Source organism: Fragaria vesca, linkage group LG4, assembly GCF_000184155.1.
Source record: "Fragaria vesca subsp. vesca linkage group LG4, FraVesHawaii_1.0, whole genome shotgun sequence".
NCBI lineage: Eukaryota > Viridiplantae > Streptophyta > Magnoliopsida > Rosales > Rosaceae > Fragaria > Fragaria vesca.
The window spans coordinates 22,948,202-22,965,623 of record NC_020494.1 but is presented as its reverse complement, the minus strand read 5'-3'; the positions used below and the strand labels follow the sequence as shown (position 1 = coordinate 22,965,623).

The following is a 17,422-nucleotide window of genomic DNA, read 5'->3' as shown; positions in this document are numbered from 1 at the left end:
TTTTGGAGAAGCTAATGCTAATGATTGTGCTGGGCCTTCTGCTTTGATTCGGATGAGGCTGAGATCAAAAGTTCTAAGCTTCTTCAACCCGACTCAGGTCTGGAAGCAGATGAGGTGAAAAACAGCGGGAACCTCCCTAAGGATTTTGATCACTTGTGGGATATATTGGAAGGCTTGCAGGAGGTGAAAAAGAGTTCATCAGAGGAGTTTATTTCAGATGCCTCAACAAAAAGGTAAGTGGATCATTACTTTTTGTTATTTGGTTCACATTATGAGCAGCAGTTGTAGTAGATAATATTCCTCATTACTTGATGGCATTTCAGTTGGAGTTGGAAAAATTTGTTTTCCTTTTAACTTCTGTGTGGTCTGCACGCTGTCCGAACGCATTTGAACAAATATTATCTGGAGAAGTGATGACAATGCTTGATGATTTAATGCAACTTTATGCGGCATTAGATGGGAGGTCAGTTCGATTTCCGATACTGCAACCTTTTGATTAACCTTCTTTGCTTGGTGCCTCATTGGTTGTTCATTTTTCTCTATTGTTCTTAGTGAACAAGAACTCCGGAACAAAATATCTACAGTTGCACAACTTAGCAGGAGGTTGCTCACGAGGGGGGAGAGGATTTATTGGCCTGAAAAGATAGAACCTGAATTTTCGCAGCTGTTTTTGGAGCACAATGTCAAACTTGCTGGAAAGGAACTCGAGACCATTGTCTGGGTCCGGCAACCATTTTACAGCAGAAAAGTGTGACAAAACGGAGGGAAATGTACGTGTCCAGAACTTCCTAAGCTGAATTTGCTAGTTGAATGTGTTTAATCATTGTTATGATACCGAGCAACTTTCTCATTTTCTGCCATTTTGTGTTATCCTATCCCTCTTACGTAGTATTTTTGGTGTAAAGTTTGGTCCTTGTTGATGATAAGCGGGAAGGAAAAGGCTCCCTCACGGCCTCACCGTTCCCCTTTTTATGTTATTTGTGTTAAATGAGAACGACAATATTTCTACATAGACAACTACATTATTGGAGTCTCAAATCGCAAGTTGCTTGCAAATCAATGAATAGAATTGTAAAATCAATGAGAATTGATCGATGGCTAAATTAGTTAACTTGCAAATCGTAAGTTTTTTATACAATTACCATGAGTAGTACTTTAAAGAAAAATGATCATAACAAATAGACGAGTGAGTGCAATATGATTCATCTGACAAGGTTGAGAATAATAAGAAAAATGTGATGCTATTAACACATTTTATTTTGTCATTGACACATATTTTTTAAAAAATAATTATAAATGAGACTAACTAATTACTGGTTAAAATATGGTACGCGTCACGACTTGGTGGTATTTTTTGAGAATGATTATAGATGAAGCCATGATCATAATAAAATAGACGAATGAGTGCAATATGATTACTCACACCAGACTCTCGTTTTAGTATCCGGGGTTATTTAACTGATAAAAAAATAAAAAGTAAAAACAAGAGAAAATTTACCCTTTTTGTTTTGTTTAAGTTAACTTTTACATTTTCACGTAAAGCCGTAAAGGCTTAAACCCTCATCAGTTTAAAACCCCAAAAACCTAACGTCGTCGTCGCAGAGAGAGCAGCAATGAGAAAACCCATATCGAAAACAACGCGGAAGCAAAAGCTGCTATCAGAGGTCGAAGAAATCAAGCTCCTCAATTCATGGATCGAATCCCAGAAACCCGACTGCGGCTCCAACCCAATGTCCCTCCCGCCTCTCCCCTCCAACGCCCCCATCGGGCGCGTGGACCCCACGTCCTTCTCCCGCTACGCCGGCGCCACCAGGTTCGCCGAGCTCCCCGTCTCCAAGAAGACCAAGGACGCCTTGCGGCAGTCCAGGTACACCGACATGACCGATATCCAGCGCGCGTGTTTGCCACACGCGCTCTGCGGAAGGGACATTCTGGGCGCCGCCAAGACCGGCTCCGGCAAGACTCTGGCTTTTGTGATTCCGGTATGTGGGTTTGGTTTATGAGATGGAGTTTGTATCTGGGTGGTTGTTGGAATTTAAACAGACGACACATGTCTTTTTCATATATCGTTATCGTCAAAAATAATTGAGATGATTTTGGATAGGATTTCAAGCAAATCATGACATGCCACGTGTGTAGACGATAACAGTTTGTCTCCTAAAAACGTCAATAAATAAGCTTTAAACTCATTCTACATTCACACATTCATCTCCTCCTTCTAAACTCAGATATCATCATCTATTTCACTTCTCACCATTTTCATGGATTGTACTAGAAATTATTTGAGAGCGAGAGATGAAGAAGATGAAGAGCATATTATGCAGATTCGGTCCAACAATGCTCAAGCCGCTGCATTGGTTGCCCAATATCACCATATGCAGATGCAGACTCCTTAAGGTCGTGGTTCACGACTTGGTTGTGCCTATAACGTCGAAAGACACAGGCAATCAAGAGGGGCTAACATGATGAAGGATTACTTTGTCGAGCGTCTAGTGTATAGCAACACAATTTTTTGTCAGCGTTATCAAATGCAAAAACCAGTATTCAATCGCATCATGGCGGACCTTTGCAATTTCGACGATTTTTGGAAACAGAAGCCAAATGTCACAAGAAAGCTGGGATTGCTCCCAGAACAAAAAATGATAGGTGCGTTACGAATGCTTGCATATGATGCAGGGGTTGATCAATATGATGAAGTCACCAGGATGGGAGCATCAACTGCTTTGAAATGCCTCAAGAAATTTTGTGCATAAGTGGAGTATTTGTACGGGGGTTGGTATCTTCGAGCTCCTAATGCCGTAGATCTGTAAAGACTTATACATAAAGGACAACAACGTGGTTTTCCCGGCATGATTGGGAGCATCATCTTTAGTTTAATAAACGAAAGGGGAACGAATTAAGCAGAAAACCTGAATCATCGGATGCCGTGTAGCCTTTTCCATCGCTGCTTCCAGATCTGGAACCCAACTGTTTCTTTTTACCTGACAAGAGCAACAACAACAACTTCAGATCTGAGATTATAAAGTAACATATATATTTTTCACAATCAATAATCATATTTTTATCAAAAACATTCGCAACAAACTGTTGAAAAATCCCAAAACATATGAGAAAAATTGAACGAAGAAATTCATACCGGGAGAAGAGGCGGCGAGATTCTCAAAGGAGAAGGTTAATTAGTTTTTTCACATCTTGCTGGGAGCTCGTTTCGGTTGCAGTAGCCATAATTTTTTCTTCTTAGGGTTCGAGCGTGAAAGATAGATAACGAAAGGGAATGGTAGATAGATTAGGTTTCTTATTCCCTTTTTATATCGGAGATCGCAGTCGGTTGGGTTTGTTATTTCAATTGTGGATCCATCTATTATAAGCTTAATGGATCGTTGGCCCAAGATAGCCAAAACTCTTTTTTGAGAGGAAAGACGTACGGCTTTGTATTCAATAAAAAATGAGATTACATATACATGATTTGCCTCAGAGGGGCCACGTAAGAATTAAGCCATGCAGAGATACCCTAAAATAACTTAATGCAATCATCATGTGATGAAACTCAAAAGAACAGAGCCAGGCGCAACCTAGACCACCCTACGCAGAGGGGGTTACCCCAAGTTCCACGTTAACAGATTGAAAACCTAAAAAAATATATTAAAACCCTAAATAACTAGGCCTACCAAAAAACAAGCCCAACCCATTATCAAGCCCAACCCAAGCTATTTTTTATGCATTGAAACAGACTTCCAAACCGACCAAAACCCAATCTGAACCTCACATGCAGGCATGTAGCCATATGCGATCCTCAAAGCCTTCAGCCACCCCCGATGCCGGACGATCACGTACGCCCCTTCGCAGCAAGGAAGGATCGATTCACCTTCTCCGGCCACATCTAAACTTCCATGGTGAAGTCAGCGGCTCTGGTTTACCCGAAACACCATGATTCAGACTTTCAACTCCGGCAAACGCCGCGGCGTGTGGACCATCTAATTCGTTTTGTTAAGGCCAAATTGAGACTTCGTTTCTGATTTGCGATGAATTTTATTTGATTAAGGAACTCCGAGCTTTCAAATTCAATGAAGGAACAACCGAAGTACTTTGTGGAGAGTTGGAATTTGGATTAAGGTAGCATGCTTTGATCCTACTTGGGGTACTAAATTGGTTGAGAGTTGGATTATTAATCTTAATGTATATGTTAGGGGCTGAAATGGTTGATGGAGGAGGATTGCAGTAAGGAGAAACTGAACTTGGTGTGGAAAAGAAAGGGACTGGGTACATGAGAATTTGTTTTCCCATGCATGTATTGCCTCTATTTGAACATGACTCAAAACATTCCTCGATGGGTTCGTTCCGTTCGCGAGGAGACAGAACCTGTCAGCTCTGGCAATGAGGCATCAGAGGAGAAACTTCAGGCGCTTCTTAATATTGCAATGGCTTGTGTTTCGATTACACCAGAGAACAGACCTACAATGAGAAAGGTTTTGAGCATGATAAGGGATTCGAGGGCAGATGCTATACTGTCTTTGAACAGCAGCAGTGATCATTCTCCGGGGAAATGGTCAGATACTGTTCAGAGCTTTTCCTAGGGAAGAACACCTGAGCATCTGATATTCAGCCAGCTAGCTATGCATAACAATAGAAGTGAACGCGGTAGATTGACATGTAGGTTATTCCGGGGTCTGGGATTGTTGATTCTGAACTATACAAGCTCGAGAACATTTGAAATGTAGTCGGCCATGGGAGTTGTTATTTCTGATTATGTAGGGAGTGCCTTATGTGTGGGAATGCCATTGGAGAAAAGAAGGGAGGTGTTTCTTGTCAGGCAGTTGCATCAAGCTTTGGTTGAAACCTATATATCATGCAAACTGGAGGAAGTTTTTGACTACATTTGACCTAATTGTTTCTTGTATCTTATTGAACACCTTCTGATGTTGGTATCCTACTTCCAAGGTAATGTTGTCACTACCAAATCAAGTTTCATTCTCGGGTCTGGTAAGCTGGATAATGAACTTTGTGGGAAGCTTGTAAAAAATATAGACTGCAACTCTCCTTGGAAAAAGTTCATTGAGGATCTATGTGTCATGTGACAATATTCTGTCTGAGCTTCCAGAAGGTTATAACAGTGAGCAGCCTAAAAATACAACAGTTCTAGAATGTGCTGTGGTGTCTGACACTGTTGTAGAACAAAGAGAGTCAGACTTTTCTGAAGGCTCTTTAATTGGAAATATCAGTCCAGAGGTTCTCTTTTGCGGAGGTTTCATGATGCATTGTTCGAAACTTATAGTAAGAATTGGAGTTTACACTGCTACATATATCACCTGATTGCTCCTTATATCTTGTAGATTGCCTTCTGATTTGGATCTGTTGCTTCTAAGGTTATGCAATCACTACAAGATCTTGTTTTATTGAACAGCTAATATATAAAGAGGAATATTACCGAGTAATAGTGGCTGATGTTTTAATTTCTTTTGGATGCATCCTTCAGTTTCTGATTGATGTGGTTCGGGAACTTCTTTTTGATAAGATAAATATGATTAAATTGATTAAAAAGTGTACCAAGAGTTGGAAGATGCTGGAAGATGTATTACTTGCTACTGATGCAGAGATGGGGTTTTGTGTTTTGTTTGCTTTATCTGAATTTGGTATGGGTTTTGATATTCTTTTGGATATGCTGAGGAGGAAGTACATTTCTGAACAGCTACCAAAGGAGTTTTGTTATGTCCTTAAGGGAATTGCATCTTTACGTGATTCTCTGGTGGTTACAAGTTTCGGGGTTGAATGTTCAAGGTTCTGCTGTTCAGATGTCATTTGCATCTACATGAAGGCTAACCTATGCACTGGTGAAATTCTGAAATCAAAACATCCTGTGGCTCGTTCTTCACAAGGGCAAAGGCACACCACTGAAACCCTTCAGCATTGGAATAGAAATAACTTCCCAATCCATTTTTATCCCTTTGTGGGAAATAGTTAAAGGGTTTCAAACCAACAAAGCTAAGGGAAGAGAACAGTGCAATAGATTTTCAGATGCCTCAACAATCAAGGTAATTCTAGTAGTTATTACATGGTTCAGATAAGCCAGCGATTCATAGTGTTAAATTTTTCCTTACTGTTCTTTTCAGTTGGCTTTGGAGAAGATTATTTGGCTTTTCGCTGCTGCATGGTCTGGTGTTGGCAAAGAAGAACATAAGTTATCTAGACAAGTGCTGAAAATGCTGGATGAATTGGTGCAATTCTACGCCACATTAGATGGAAGGTCAGTTATAAACATTTCGATTGTCTTGGTAGCTTTCGTATCTCTTAGTACATTTTGATGCCACATCATGATAATATGGCTACAGTTGAGAAACTAGCTACGGAGACACAATGCATAGGTACACCGTGTGTAATTTATTTTTCTCTATATTCTTTTCTCTCTTGGTGTACTGTACACAACTGGGCTTCAGTTTGCCTTTTAGTGACCATTTACCTTCAGTTTGTAACACAACGTTTGTTTCGGATTTGATCTACCCAAATGTCCAAATTGATAATCTAAACTTTGACAAAATATGAACTTGTATATTTAGTGCACTTGTATATAAAGACCTTTGTGGGAAGAACTTGTCCGGACTCCCAACGACTCTCTTCACATAACCAACGTCTAAATAAATGTGCATTTTACAATACAAAGCATAAAAAGAAAAAGAAAAAAGAAGACAAGGGTCAAATGGTCAAGAGATGAACTACTTCTCCTCCAAGCCTTCACAATTTGCTCTCACTTTCTAAACCCTTGCGATTACTCCACACAGAAGCTTCACCTCTCTCTTTTCACACTCCATGCTAGCTTCAATCCCAGAGAGTTGAAAATGTAATGTACTTCTTTCATTTCTGTTCTTCAAAATCAGTTCTTTTTCTTTCTCTACACAACTTTGTGGGTTCCAAAATCAAAATCACATGCTTTGTTTTGAATGCAGACAAGGAAAGCAAGCGCCTTTGAGTTGGAAAAGGTGAAGATGGAAGCTTCACACAAGAAGAAAGGTAAAAGACCCAACCTTTTGGCCGATACAGTCTTCTCTTGGTCCATTGATGACGTTCTCAACGAACGTCTCTTCAAGAACAAGGTAATTGGTTTTCACTTTTGCTGCATAAAAATCACATCTTTCGTGTTTTTACTGAGGAAAGGTAGCGTCTTTATGTTTACTTAGCATAGATGAGTGAAATGGGAAAGGTTTTATGGCTTGAATCTTGATGACGGTTGTGAAAGGAGGTTCCTTTTTAGTAGCTCAAAGCCCACCAAATCTTGATGACTCAGAAAGACCTAATCTTTAACCCCAACTGTTTCAGTTTTCTAATTTTTCATCATGCTTTGATTTTACTGCAATGTGAAAATGTAATTGATTTTGTGGGTTTTGTTTTTCATTTTGTACTGCTGAGCAGAGATGTGCAAAAGAAAAAGGCTCTGTTTTGATTGTGTGCTGTGTTTGAATTCTGAAACTATGAGTAAATGCGTTTCGGATTAACTTATATGTTTAAGATTCATGTAAATAGTTCATGCTTTTGCGAAAAACGGCTCTAGAGAATTCAAGTTTTTCCAATGAAATGAGGAGTAAGTACTGATTGTTTTTCTATCTTTGTAAGTACTTACTGTTTGTGTTTGTTATTGTAGGTGGAAAAGATTCCTGAGTCATTTCAGTCTGTTGAGCATTACTTCGGGTGTTATGTGTATCCTTTATTAGAAGAAACACGAGCACAAGTCCATTCAAGTATGGAGACTATTCACAGGGCACCATATGCTAAAGTAGTTTCTTTTGAAAATGCCAAGCCATATGGAAGAAAGCTCTACAATGTCAAGGTTGATTACTGGCGAAACAGGTTCAATGACCGTGGCAAGGAGCCATACAAAACTTTGCCTGGTGATCTCTTTGTTTTAGCAAATGCTAAACTTGAAACTGTTTCTGATTTACAAAGGTTAGGGAGGTCGTGGGCTTTTGGATCAGTCACTAAAGTGTCAGAAAATGAGAACAAGGATGACACTACTTCTCTTTATTTTAAAGTCAAGGCTTCCAAAGAGCTTAAAGTCTTAAAGAGCACAACACCATTGTTTATGGTTTTCCTAGTGAACTTAATACCAAATGGAAGAATATGGAAAGCTTTGCACATGTCCAAAAACTTGAAGATTGTCAAGGAGGTTCTGTGCACTGATAATGTGGTGAGAGCTTTGTAAATTGTGATAGTAGATTTTGATTAGTTGAGTTAGTACATTCACTAACATGGGAAATAGTTGCGTTACATAAGCTATAGATGATGTAAGATGTAATGTAATACTGGTCACACCATAGATAGTACTCACCTACTCGGTGAATTCAGCTTTTTTACACAGCTAAATAACCTTTACTATATCAGTTATAATTTATTAATATTGAGACCATATCTTCTGGTTTAAATTTCATGAAGAAATATGACAAATGTTTCCCCCTTGCTTTTAACTCTAATACTTGTGTACCACTGAAATTAAGTAATGGTTTTTTTAGATGTAATCATATATGTATCTGTAACTCTTTCTTTCTTTAAACTGTCATATATTGCTGGAACTGACTGAAGACCTTATGCTTGATTACAGGCTCAGAAAAGTGTCTGCTCTGAAAAGAACAGTGACATTGTGAATATGGGATTGGTACAGAGTTTATCATCTGGCTTGAGTGAATCCCAAACTGGGACTGTTTTAGCCTGTCTTGAAATGCTGCATTCTCGTGACAAGTCTGCTGTGGAACTGATTTGGGGTCCTCCTGGTACTGGAAAGACGAAAACCATTGTCACTCTACTCTTAAGCCTGCTACAGATGAATTGCAGGACTCTTGTTTGTGCCCCAACAAATGTTGCAATAACTGAAATTGCTTCTCGCCTTGTAAAGATGGTGACTGAAGTAGAGTCCAATGCTCCGTATTGTTCTTTGGGAAAAGTTCTTCTATTTGGGAATAAGGAGCGACTCAAAATTGGCTCAGACATTGAAGAGATATATTTAGATTTCCGTCTCAAAAGGCTTGTTGAGTGCCTAGGGCCACAGACTGGTTGGAGGCATTGCTTTACTTCCATGATAGAATGTCTTGAAGATGGTGTTTCTCACTACCGTACTTTTCTGGGAAACGGGTTAACTATTGAGAAGGAACTGAAGACTACAGGCCAAATGCAAGTGAAAGAAAGTAGAATTGTCACTAAAGTTGGCAAGGACAAGTGCAAAACATTTCTGGAGTTTATAAGAGATAGATTTGTTTCTATTGCATCACCTCTAAGATATTGCATTTCTATCTTCTGTACCCACATGGCGAAAAATCACATTTCCGCAGATATTTTCCAAAGCATGGTTTCGCTTGTCAACCTGGTAGATTCCTTTGAATCATTGTTGTTTCAAGGTAATGTTGCTCCTGAAGCACTTGAAGACATTTTCTCTCGTTCTGATGTAGAAGACATATCAGAGACATGTGTTGATAACTCTTTTCTTCTATTCACAAATAGAAGAGAATGCCTTAAAGTTTTGCATAAACTATTTGACTCTCTTAGAAAACTTGATCTTCCGGACTTTATGAAGCAAGAGTCTCTAATGGCATTTTGTTTTCAAAAGTGCTTCCTTGATATTTTGCACTGCATCCAGCTCATATAAGTTGCATAAACTGGCAATGGAGCCATTAAGCATTGTGGTTATTGACGAAGCTGCACAATTGAAAGAGTGTGAATCAACAATCCCCCTTCAACTACCAGGTGTGAGGCATGCTGTTCTTGTTGGTGACGAATGTCAGTTACCTGCTATAGTAAAGAGCACTGTAAGTAGATGTCATGTCTTTACTCGTCCTATCAGTTTTTGTTCCACTTCTTATTTATGTATACTTTATGCTAAATTCCTTACTTCTGTAGGTTTCTGATGAAGCTGGTTTTGCAAGAAGCTTGTTTGAGAGGTTAAGCTTAGTTGGTCACTCAAAACACCTCCTGAATATGCAGTACAGGATGCATCCATCAATCAGTTCCTTCCCAAATTCTAGTTTCTACAATAACATGATCCTGGATGCTCCATATATCAAAAGGAGAGGCCAGGAGGAAAGTTATCTTAAAGGGTCAATGTTTGGTCCTTACTCTTTTATCAATGTAATTGGTGGACAAGAAGAGAAAGACGAGGATGGATGTAGTCGGAAGAATATGGTTGAGGTTGCTGTTGTTTCACAAATACTGCAGAATTTGTACATAGGTATATCGTTGCATTCTTCCTTGTGTTCTCATCTCATTTTATTTTTTCAATTTTTAACTTGCTTCATTTTATTTTATGTGACGGTGCACTTCAGCTTCTGATCTGGTCATATTTGTTAATAAATTTCAAATTGTCTTTGGTGTATGCATAGCATTGACTTGAAAGTTTAATATTTTGTTAGTAAGGATAAATATTTATTCCATTTAGAAAAGCTAAAGCTCATCTAAGAGTTTTTGTACTGCATGCAAGACTTCTTATATCTGCCCTGTGCTTCATAGCTTCTGGTGGGACTGGTTCCATTTAGGTGGTGAATATATATAGTTTACAAGACTGAATAGGTTTTTTTTTTTTTTTCTTTTCTTCTTCTGATGCATGATCATTGTATATGGTTTATTTATTTATCTATTATAAATCCTGTAGTAGAAATGAAGGTTTTAAGCATTGGTAGTATAATTCCTTGAATCATTTTCTCAAACAAGCACGTAACTGTAGAAATTCTATCATCTTTATCTTTTCATACTGACAATTGATGGCTTTCGGTTTTCTTTTTGTAACAGAATGGATTGATTCAAAACAGAATCTCAGTATTGGTGTAGTTTCTTCATATGCTGCTCAAGTAGTTGCAATCGAGGACAAACTTGGAAAGAAATATAATAATCTTGATGGATTTATAGTGAAAGTGAAGACAGTTGACGGGTTCCAGGGTGGGGAAGAGGACATCATTATATTTTCCACTGTACGATCCAATTGTCAACAGTCACTTGAGTTTATTTCAAAACCGCAGATAATTAATGTTGCTCTTACAAGGGCAAGGTATGTCCTACATAAACCTGTATGCTTTTGCATCTTTTTTAATTAGCTTGATGGATATAACTTCTGGTTCTCTGATGTTTGCAGGCACTGCCTGTGGATTTTGGGGAATGAAAGAACGCTATGTGAAAGTGAGTCTGTTTGGGAGGCCTTGGTCCTTGATGCCAAAAATCGCCAATGCTTTTTTAATGCTGATGAAGACGAGGATTTAGCCAAGGCCATACTACAAGTGAAGAAACAGTTCGACCAACTAGATGATTTGCTTAATTCTGACAGTGTACTTTTCAGAAGAGCTAGATGGAAGGTAATTGAAGATATTGATTTTTGTTATTACTTCTTGATCGCCCCTAAATTTCTAAGAACCTAATGTGAACTTATCAAAAGTTTCTGAAATTGGATGTTCTGCTCTATAATAAATCTTCAGGTACTTTTTAGCGATGATTTTTTGAATTCATTCAAGAAACTGAAGTCAGTCAGTTTGAAGAGGTCAGTGATAAATGTTCTACTAAAGCTTGCCAGTGGCTGGAGACCGAAGATGCAAAGTTCAGATATACTTTGTGGTAACTCTTCACTGATCCTGAAGAAATTTAAGGTTGAAGACCTATATATTGTTTGCACAACAGACATAGCAAAGGATTTGAGATATATACAAGTATTGAAGATTTGGGACATAATGCCTATAGAGGATATCCCAGAGTTGGTAAATCGCATGGACAATATGTTAAACAAATATACAGATGAGTATATTAATCTGTGTAAGGAGAAATGTCTCGAGGGGTATGTCATTTTACCTTCCAGAATATATTCCAGATAATCAGCGTTTTCTTTTCGTCCATGATTTTATAAATAATGACTCTACTCTTAGCAGTGATATAATATACATATTTTTCTTCTTTTCTGAACTTTTATCTAATTATTGGTCTCCTTGTGTTTTACATTTTGTGATCAGTGATCTGGAAGTTCCAAAGAGCTGGCCAAGTTTGAAGGACCCGGAGTACCTTAGTCTGCATGAGAGCAACACTGAGGCTGAGCTTACTCAGTATTTCATGGGATCATGTCACGGGACCACAGTTTTTTGGATACGCTGTTCGCCAACAGAGCTACTAGTTGGTGTTGATTCACTAAAGAGTCAAACATATAAAGGTACATTCAAATTGCTTTGTGTGTGTATGTATATGTTTAAGTGAGACTTAATAATGTTCACGTATTTATGTTTGATTTCCAGCGGTCGATCCAAAACATAAGAGAACTGGTTATGAGCTTCTGCTGAGCTTTAATGATCAGAAGTTCATAGAGATCGTTCCAAATGTTTATGCCACTCTATGTGGAGATGCCATCAGGTGCCAGAAGATGAAACAGCGTGTCAATGAACAAATGAATGAGCATAAAAAAAAGAAGTCAAATGCCATTTACTCTTGCTCAAGTTGGCAGGGCTGCCATTGAGTACTTTCATGAGTCTCCATTGGACCCTGTAAAGGATCACCGTTCTTTTGTTCACTTATGTTCTTGGATTCCTGATAAATAGGTATGTGTTTTGATATAGATTTTTGTTTGTGAATTTTAATCTATACCCAATTTTTGAAATACCTCATAGACATATATTCACCCAAGTTTTAACACCCACAATGTACCAATTAGGACATAGTAAATAAGCTAAATTGACTCAAAATGTCTTAAATTATATCGAATTTCTCCTTTTTGATATAAATCAAAGCTCAAACATTATTTTTTTTTTATAAATAAAAGATCTAACATTTAACTATTGTTTTTTCTTGTAGGCACATGATGTTAGGCTTGTGGGGGATGGGCTTGATCAGGCGATCAACGTAAAAGATAATGTTTTTGGATCTGGAAGTGGAAGCTTGCTCGGATTATGTCAGTTAAGAAAGTATGTAAAAAAAAAAAAATAATTCTTATTAGTTTCTTTAGAATATGTGAATGCTTTTTTATGTTTCCCCTGTAACTAATAATAATTATTCTTATATTTCAATTATTTTTACAATTCTACCAGGCCAGAATCAGCAAGGGACATGGATGCCTTAGTCAAAGAATTAATGGAAGCGGCAAAGAATGATCCTTACACTGGTGGAGTTATTCAAGGTATATTGTCATATTTTTTTCCATTTTAAATATTAGAGCTAAAAATTATTGAGTTTCTCCCATTTTATATATTTTTGACAGTTTATTCTATAAAACGCGGGGAATCGAAGCTTTTGTTTGAAGGATCTGTGTTCGATGAGTTGTATCGTCATAAAATTGAGTATGAAAACAAGTTTTATGATGGAAAAACCATGATTTTCATCATTCAAAACACAGATGAACGCATCTTGAGTCCATTGGATTTGGAATTACATCTACGAAGGTATGTGTATGTGTATGTATTCTGTAAAACTGTTATGTGTATGTGTATTTTGTATTCTGTAAAACTGTTATGTGTATGTGTATTCTGTAGAACTGTGTATTTGTATGTGTATGTATTCTGTAAAATATGTGTATGTGTATGTATTATGTAAAACTGTTATGTGTATGTGTATGTATATGTGTATTCTGTAAAACTATTATGTGTATGTGTATTCTGTATTCTGTAAAACTGTTATGTGTGTTCTGTAAAACTGTTATGTGTATGTCTGTGTGTATTCTGTATTCTGTAAAATTGTTGTGTGTATTCTGTAAAACTGTGTATGTGTATGTGTATATGTATTCTGTATTATGTATTCTGTTAAACTGTTAGACATAAGTCACATAACATGTCTTTTTTGTTTTGGTTTTATAGCTTTGACACAGGTCTACGTAGGAAAAGTATACTTTGGTTATGTTCTCCAACAGGCTTTCTGGTTTACCTTGTCAAACTGTCCTCACCAGATTGTTGCAAGAATTGGTTCGGTTCGTGTAATGTTTTTGGAAACCATATTCGGCAGCAAACTTATACCAACACAGACGGTGAAATTTGTGATTATTATCTAGCGTATGCTAGCAGGGAGGTATTTGATAGAGCTGCTAGGATGACATCGTTTACGGACTTGGTTAAGGAAGACTGAAGATATTGGGACATCCTGTGGATTTTTGTGCTATTTGATGATGTTTTTGTACCATTTAAGCCCAGTTTACAGGTTCCAAGTAGTTTGAATTGTCAGCTTTTGGATATTTCTAACTTGAGACCCAAAATTATAGTAGTGTTGTTTATTTTAGTTTTGATAGCTGGGTTTGGATTTCAAATTCAGTGGTGGGGTGGAATTTGAATTTCTTCTCTACTTGGCGTAGTGGTAAATTGATTAAAAAAAAATATAACAAAATTAGAAACAATTCGTTGTTTTGCAAAGTTCTAAACATTCAATATCAAAATTATTCGATCAAGTACATCGCATAGTTAATTTTTCTGTTACTCTCTGCCGCTGTGCTAGGGGTTTCAAAAACATGTAGCCTCCATCTGACGGCGGCGTGTCTATAGACGCTGTCGGACGGGAGAGTCTGGCTCCATAGATAGAGGTCAAATATTTTGAACATCAGGAAGCCCAAGATGTTAACAAAAAAGGAAGCTATGGAGATCTCTTTCTGCATTACCTGGGAGAATGGAGGGATTTTCATCTGAAACCGGTCTATATTTCACTCGTGTTTGATGCTTCTTGGGTTAGAGGTATAGACCTAGATAAGAGATATATTCTGAAGAATGGAGAATTGGTCACCACACTATTTCCAAATTCTTTTGGCTGTTCGGAGTTTTTGGAGTTGCAAACTAATCCCTATTAGCAATAATGTTTTGAACAAGCTTGAAGAACTCTACCAGTTCATTATCAAGAATTCCGATTCAGTTTCCTTCCAGACCTGGACTCTTAACCAGATTTGTGTCGCAGCAAAGATGTATCATGTATGAACATGATTCTTCTTAGACAAAATGTTGCTTCTCGTCGTTCAATATACCAGCTCAACAATCAAGCTGTCCAATGGGCAAGTTGGAAGCTCGAGAAAAAATTGAAATGTAGCTGTGCATCCTGAATATGTGTGGGAGTATCATCGGAGAACAGAAGGGGGTATGTACATGCTCGAGAAACAAGGGAGGCGTTTCATGCCAGGCAGTTGCATCAAGCTTTGGTTGAAAACTATCATGCAGACCGGAGGCCTGTTTCTTATAGCTTATTAAACACCTTCTAATGTTTGTACCTTGCTTCCAAGGTTATGTTGCCACTACCAAATCTTGTTTCATTGAATGTTTGATGCAGAATAGAGGTATTAACAAATCCTAGAGTTTCTGCGCGACAAGAAAACCAAAATTCAAAGGATCAAAAAGAGAAAAGAAAAAAAAACAAACAAATCCTACAGAACATAGTAAATAGCAAATTTCAGATACTGTTAGAGGTGCCTTTAATTACAGTAGCATTAACCTTACATTAACCAAATCCTCTCTGGTGCAACCGGTCTATTTTCCAGAAAAAACAAAAACTAATCGTTAGCTTATTTCATAAACACAGTAAACTTGCCATCTTTCATGCATGTGTCCACAAACACAGAAGGTGTTGAAACAGTTCCTCATGGGGCTCTTAGAGAACAGACCACATCATATGGAATCATGTTCGCCCTGACAAAGATAATGGGTCCCTAATCGACTTAGACTCGGTAGCAAGGACCTTGTCCTTGGGGCATTCATGGGTGCTGTGCTGTTTCCAGCTACTATCACAAATGGAACAATACTTACGCTTCAGCAGTGCATTTCTCCCAGTACAATAGGTACAAACCCACTTTTCCTCATTAAATTCATTACCACAGCAACAAACTACTTCATAGTTGTCACGGTCAAAAGCTGCACCCTGTGGGATAAGGTGAAAGTAAGGGCAATAAGGAGTAAGGTGAAGATCCTGATAACAAACTTGACAAGGCACGCTAGGGCAATAAATAGGGTAGTGACGGTCATGACAAAGATCACAAAGCACATAAGGGCAAGAAGGAAAAGAGGGGTGCTCCTTAGAACACTCATTACAAGGCACACACGGTCTTTTGTGTTTATAAGCACCTTCGCCCGACACTGGTCCTCTGATCACAGGCCCCAAGACTGATCGTCTGATCGCAGACCCCAAGACATCAGGTATATCGGTGGCTGTTCGTTTGCAGTTCACCTTAGAACCCTCATTAATGCGAGACAATGCGAACTGGGACATGTCTATGTAAAAATCATCTTCACCCCCCATTGGAACATAGGCGGCAGTTTGTTTGCGGTCCACCTTAGAATCCTCATTGTAAGGCACCACCTCCGACCTTAATGGGACGGGGGTATAGGAACCTGTTTGTTTAAGTTCCATTGTTAGATACCCATAAAAGATAAGAAAATCAGAATCTTAAATGATTGTATAACTTTATGCAACATTATACCCATTAAACAAGTCCTGGGATATCACGTTTGACTCTAGCTTTACCAAAAATTACATAAATTCCGGCAACAACTCCGAGCATAGGGGTTTGTAAAAGCCAATTACACAAACACCAGATTGTAATAAAAGCAATAGAGCACATAGTAGAGATAAGAGACAACAACTTTCAGATCTAAATTCGAAAGTAACAGATAAGAGACAATTCGCATCCCAAAACATACGAGAAAAATTGAACGAAGAAATTCATACCGGGAGAAGAGGCGCCGAGATGCTCAAAGGAGAAGGTCAGTTTTTTCACATCTTGCTGGGAGCTCGTTTCGGTTGCGGTAGCCATAATTTTTTCTTCTTAGGGTCCGAGATTTCTATGAGAGCGTGAAAGATAGATAACGAAAGGGAATGGTAGATTAAGTTTCTTATTCCCCTTTTATTTCGGAGATCGCAGTCGGTCCGGTTTGGGCTGGGCTGTTATTTCCATCTATTATTGGGTCGTTGGCCCAAGATAGCCACTGAAGTATTCCCAATAGATCAGAGCGAGGATAATACTACTCGTCTAATCTAAGGAAATTTGTTGATCTGTCAGCTGAAAGTATTGTTGCTTGCATATTTCCTTTTGATTGGAGAAAAACTCTGAGAGGGAATATGATTCTTCTTAGACAAAGTGATGCTTTTAAAAAACTTCTCAAACAACTCGTTGTTGATTATACCAGCTCAACTATTGAGCTTTCCTATGGGCAAGTTGGAAGGCTAGCAATGATTATTCTGGGGTCCGGTAGTGTTGATTCTGAACTACATGAGAAGCTCGTGAAAGATTTGAAATGTAGTCGCCCATGGGAGTTGTTCATTCTGAATATGTGTGGGAGTATCATTGGAGTAAAGAAGGGGTCTGTACATGTGATTAATACTCGAGAAACAAGGTGTAACCTTGTCAGGCAGTTGCATCAAGCTTTGGTTGAAACCTATCATACAAACTGGAGGACTGTTTTTGACTATATTTCGCCTAATGGTTTCTTGTATCTTACGGAACGCCTTTTGATGTTGGTATCTTGCTTCC

At 38.2% G+C, this 17,422-nt stretch overlaps 1 protein-coding gene, 1 non-coding gene and 2 pseudogenes across 2 annotated transcripts; 2 read left to right on the top strand and 2 right to left on the bottom strand.

Moving 5' to 3' along the window:
* The window catches only part of LOC101298122, a 16,934-nt pseudogene extending 16,180 nt beyond the window's left edge, over positions 1-754 (top strand).
* Positions 755-2,186: 1,432 nt separating this feature from the next.
* LOC101305657 lies at positions 2,187-3,201 on the bottom strand. The gene is made up of 3 exons (XR_184559.1): positions 3,137-3,201; positions 2,910-2,981; positions 2,187-2,804 (listed from the first exon to the last, which is right to left on the bottom strand). It is a non-coding gene; the product is annotated as an uncharacterized LOC101305657 (transcript).
* Positions 3,202-4,307: 1,106 nt separating this feature from the next.
* LOC101297831 overlaps positions 4,308-17,422 on the top strand; it is a 33,904-nt pseudogene continuing 20,789 nt past the window's right edge.
* LOC101305066 lies at positions 15,324-16,769 on the bottom strand. The gene is made up of 2 exons (XM_004297735.1): positions 16,621-16,769; positions 15,324-16,283 (listed from the first exon to the last, which is right to left on the bottom strand). Exons 1-2 carry the CDS (start codon positions 16,703-16,705, stop codon positions 15,574-15,576), a joined length of 795 nt encoding a protein of 264 aa, XP_004297783.1. The 5' UTR covers positions 16,706-16,769; the 3' UTR covers positions 15,324-15,573.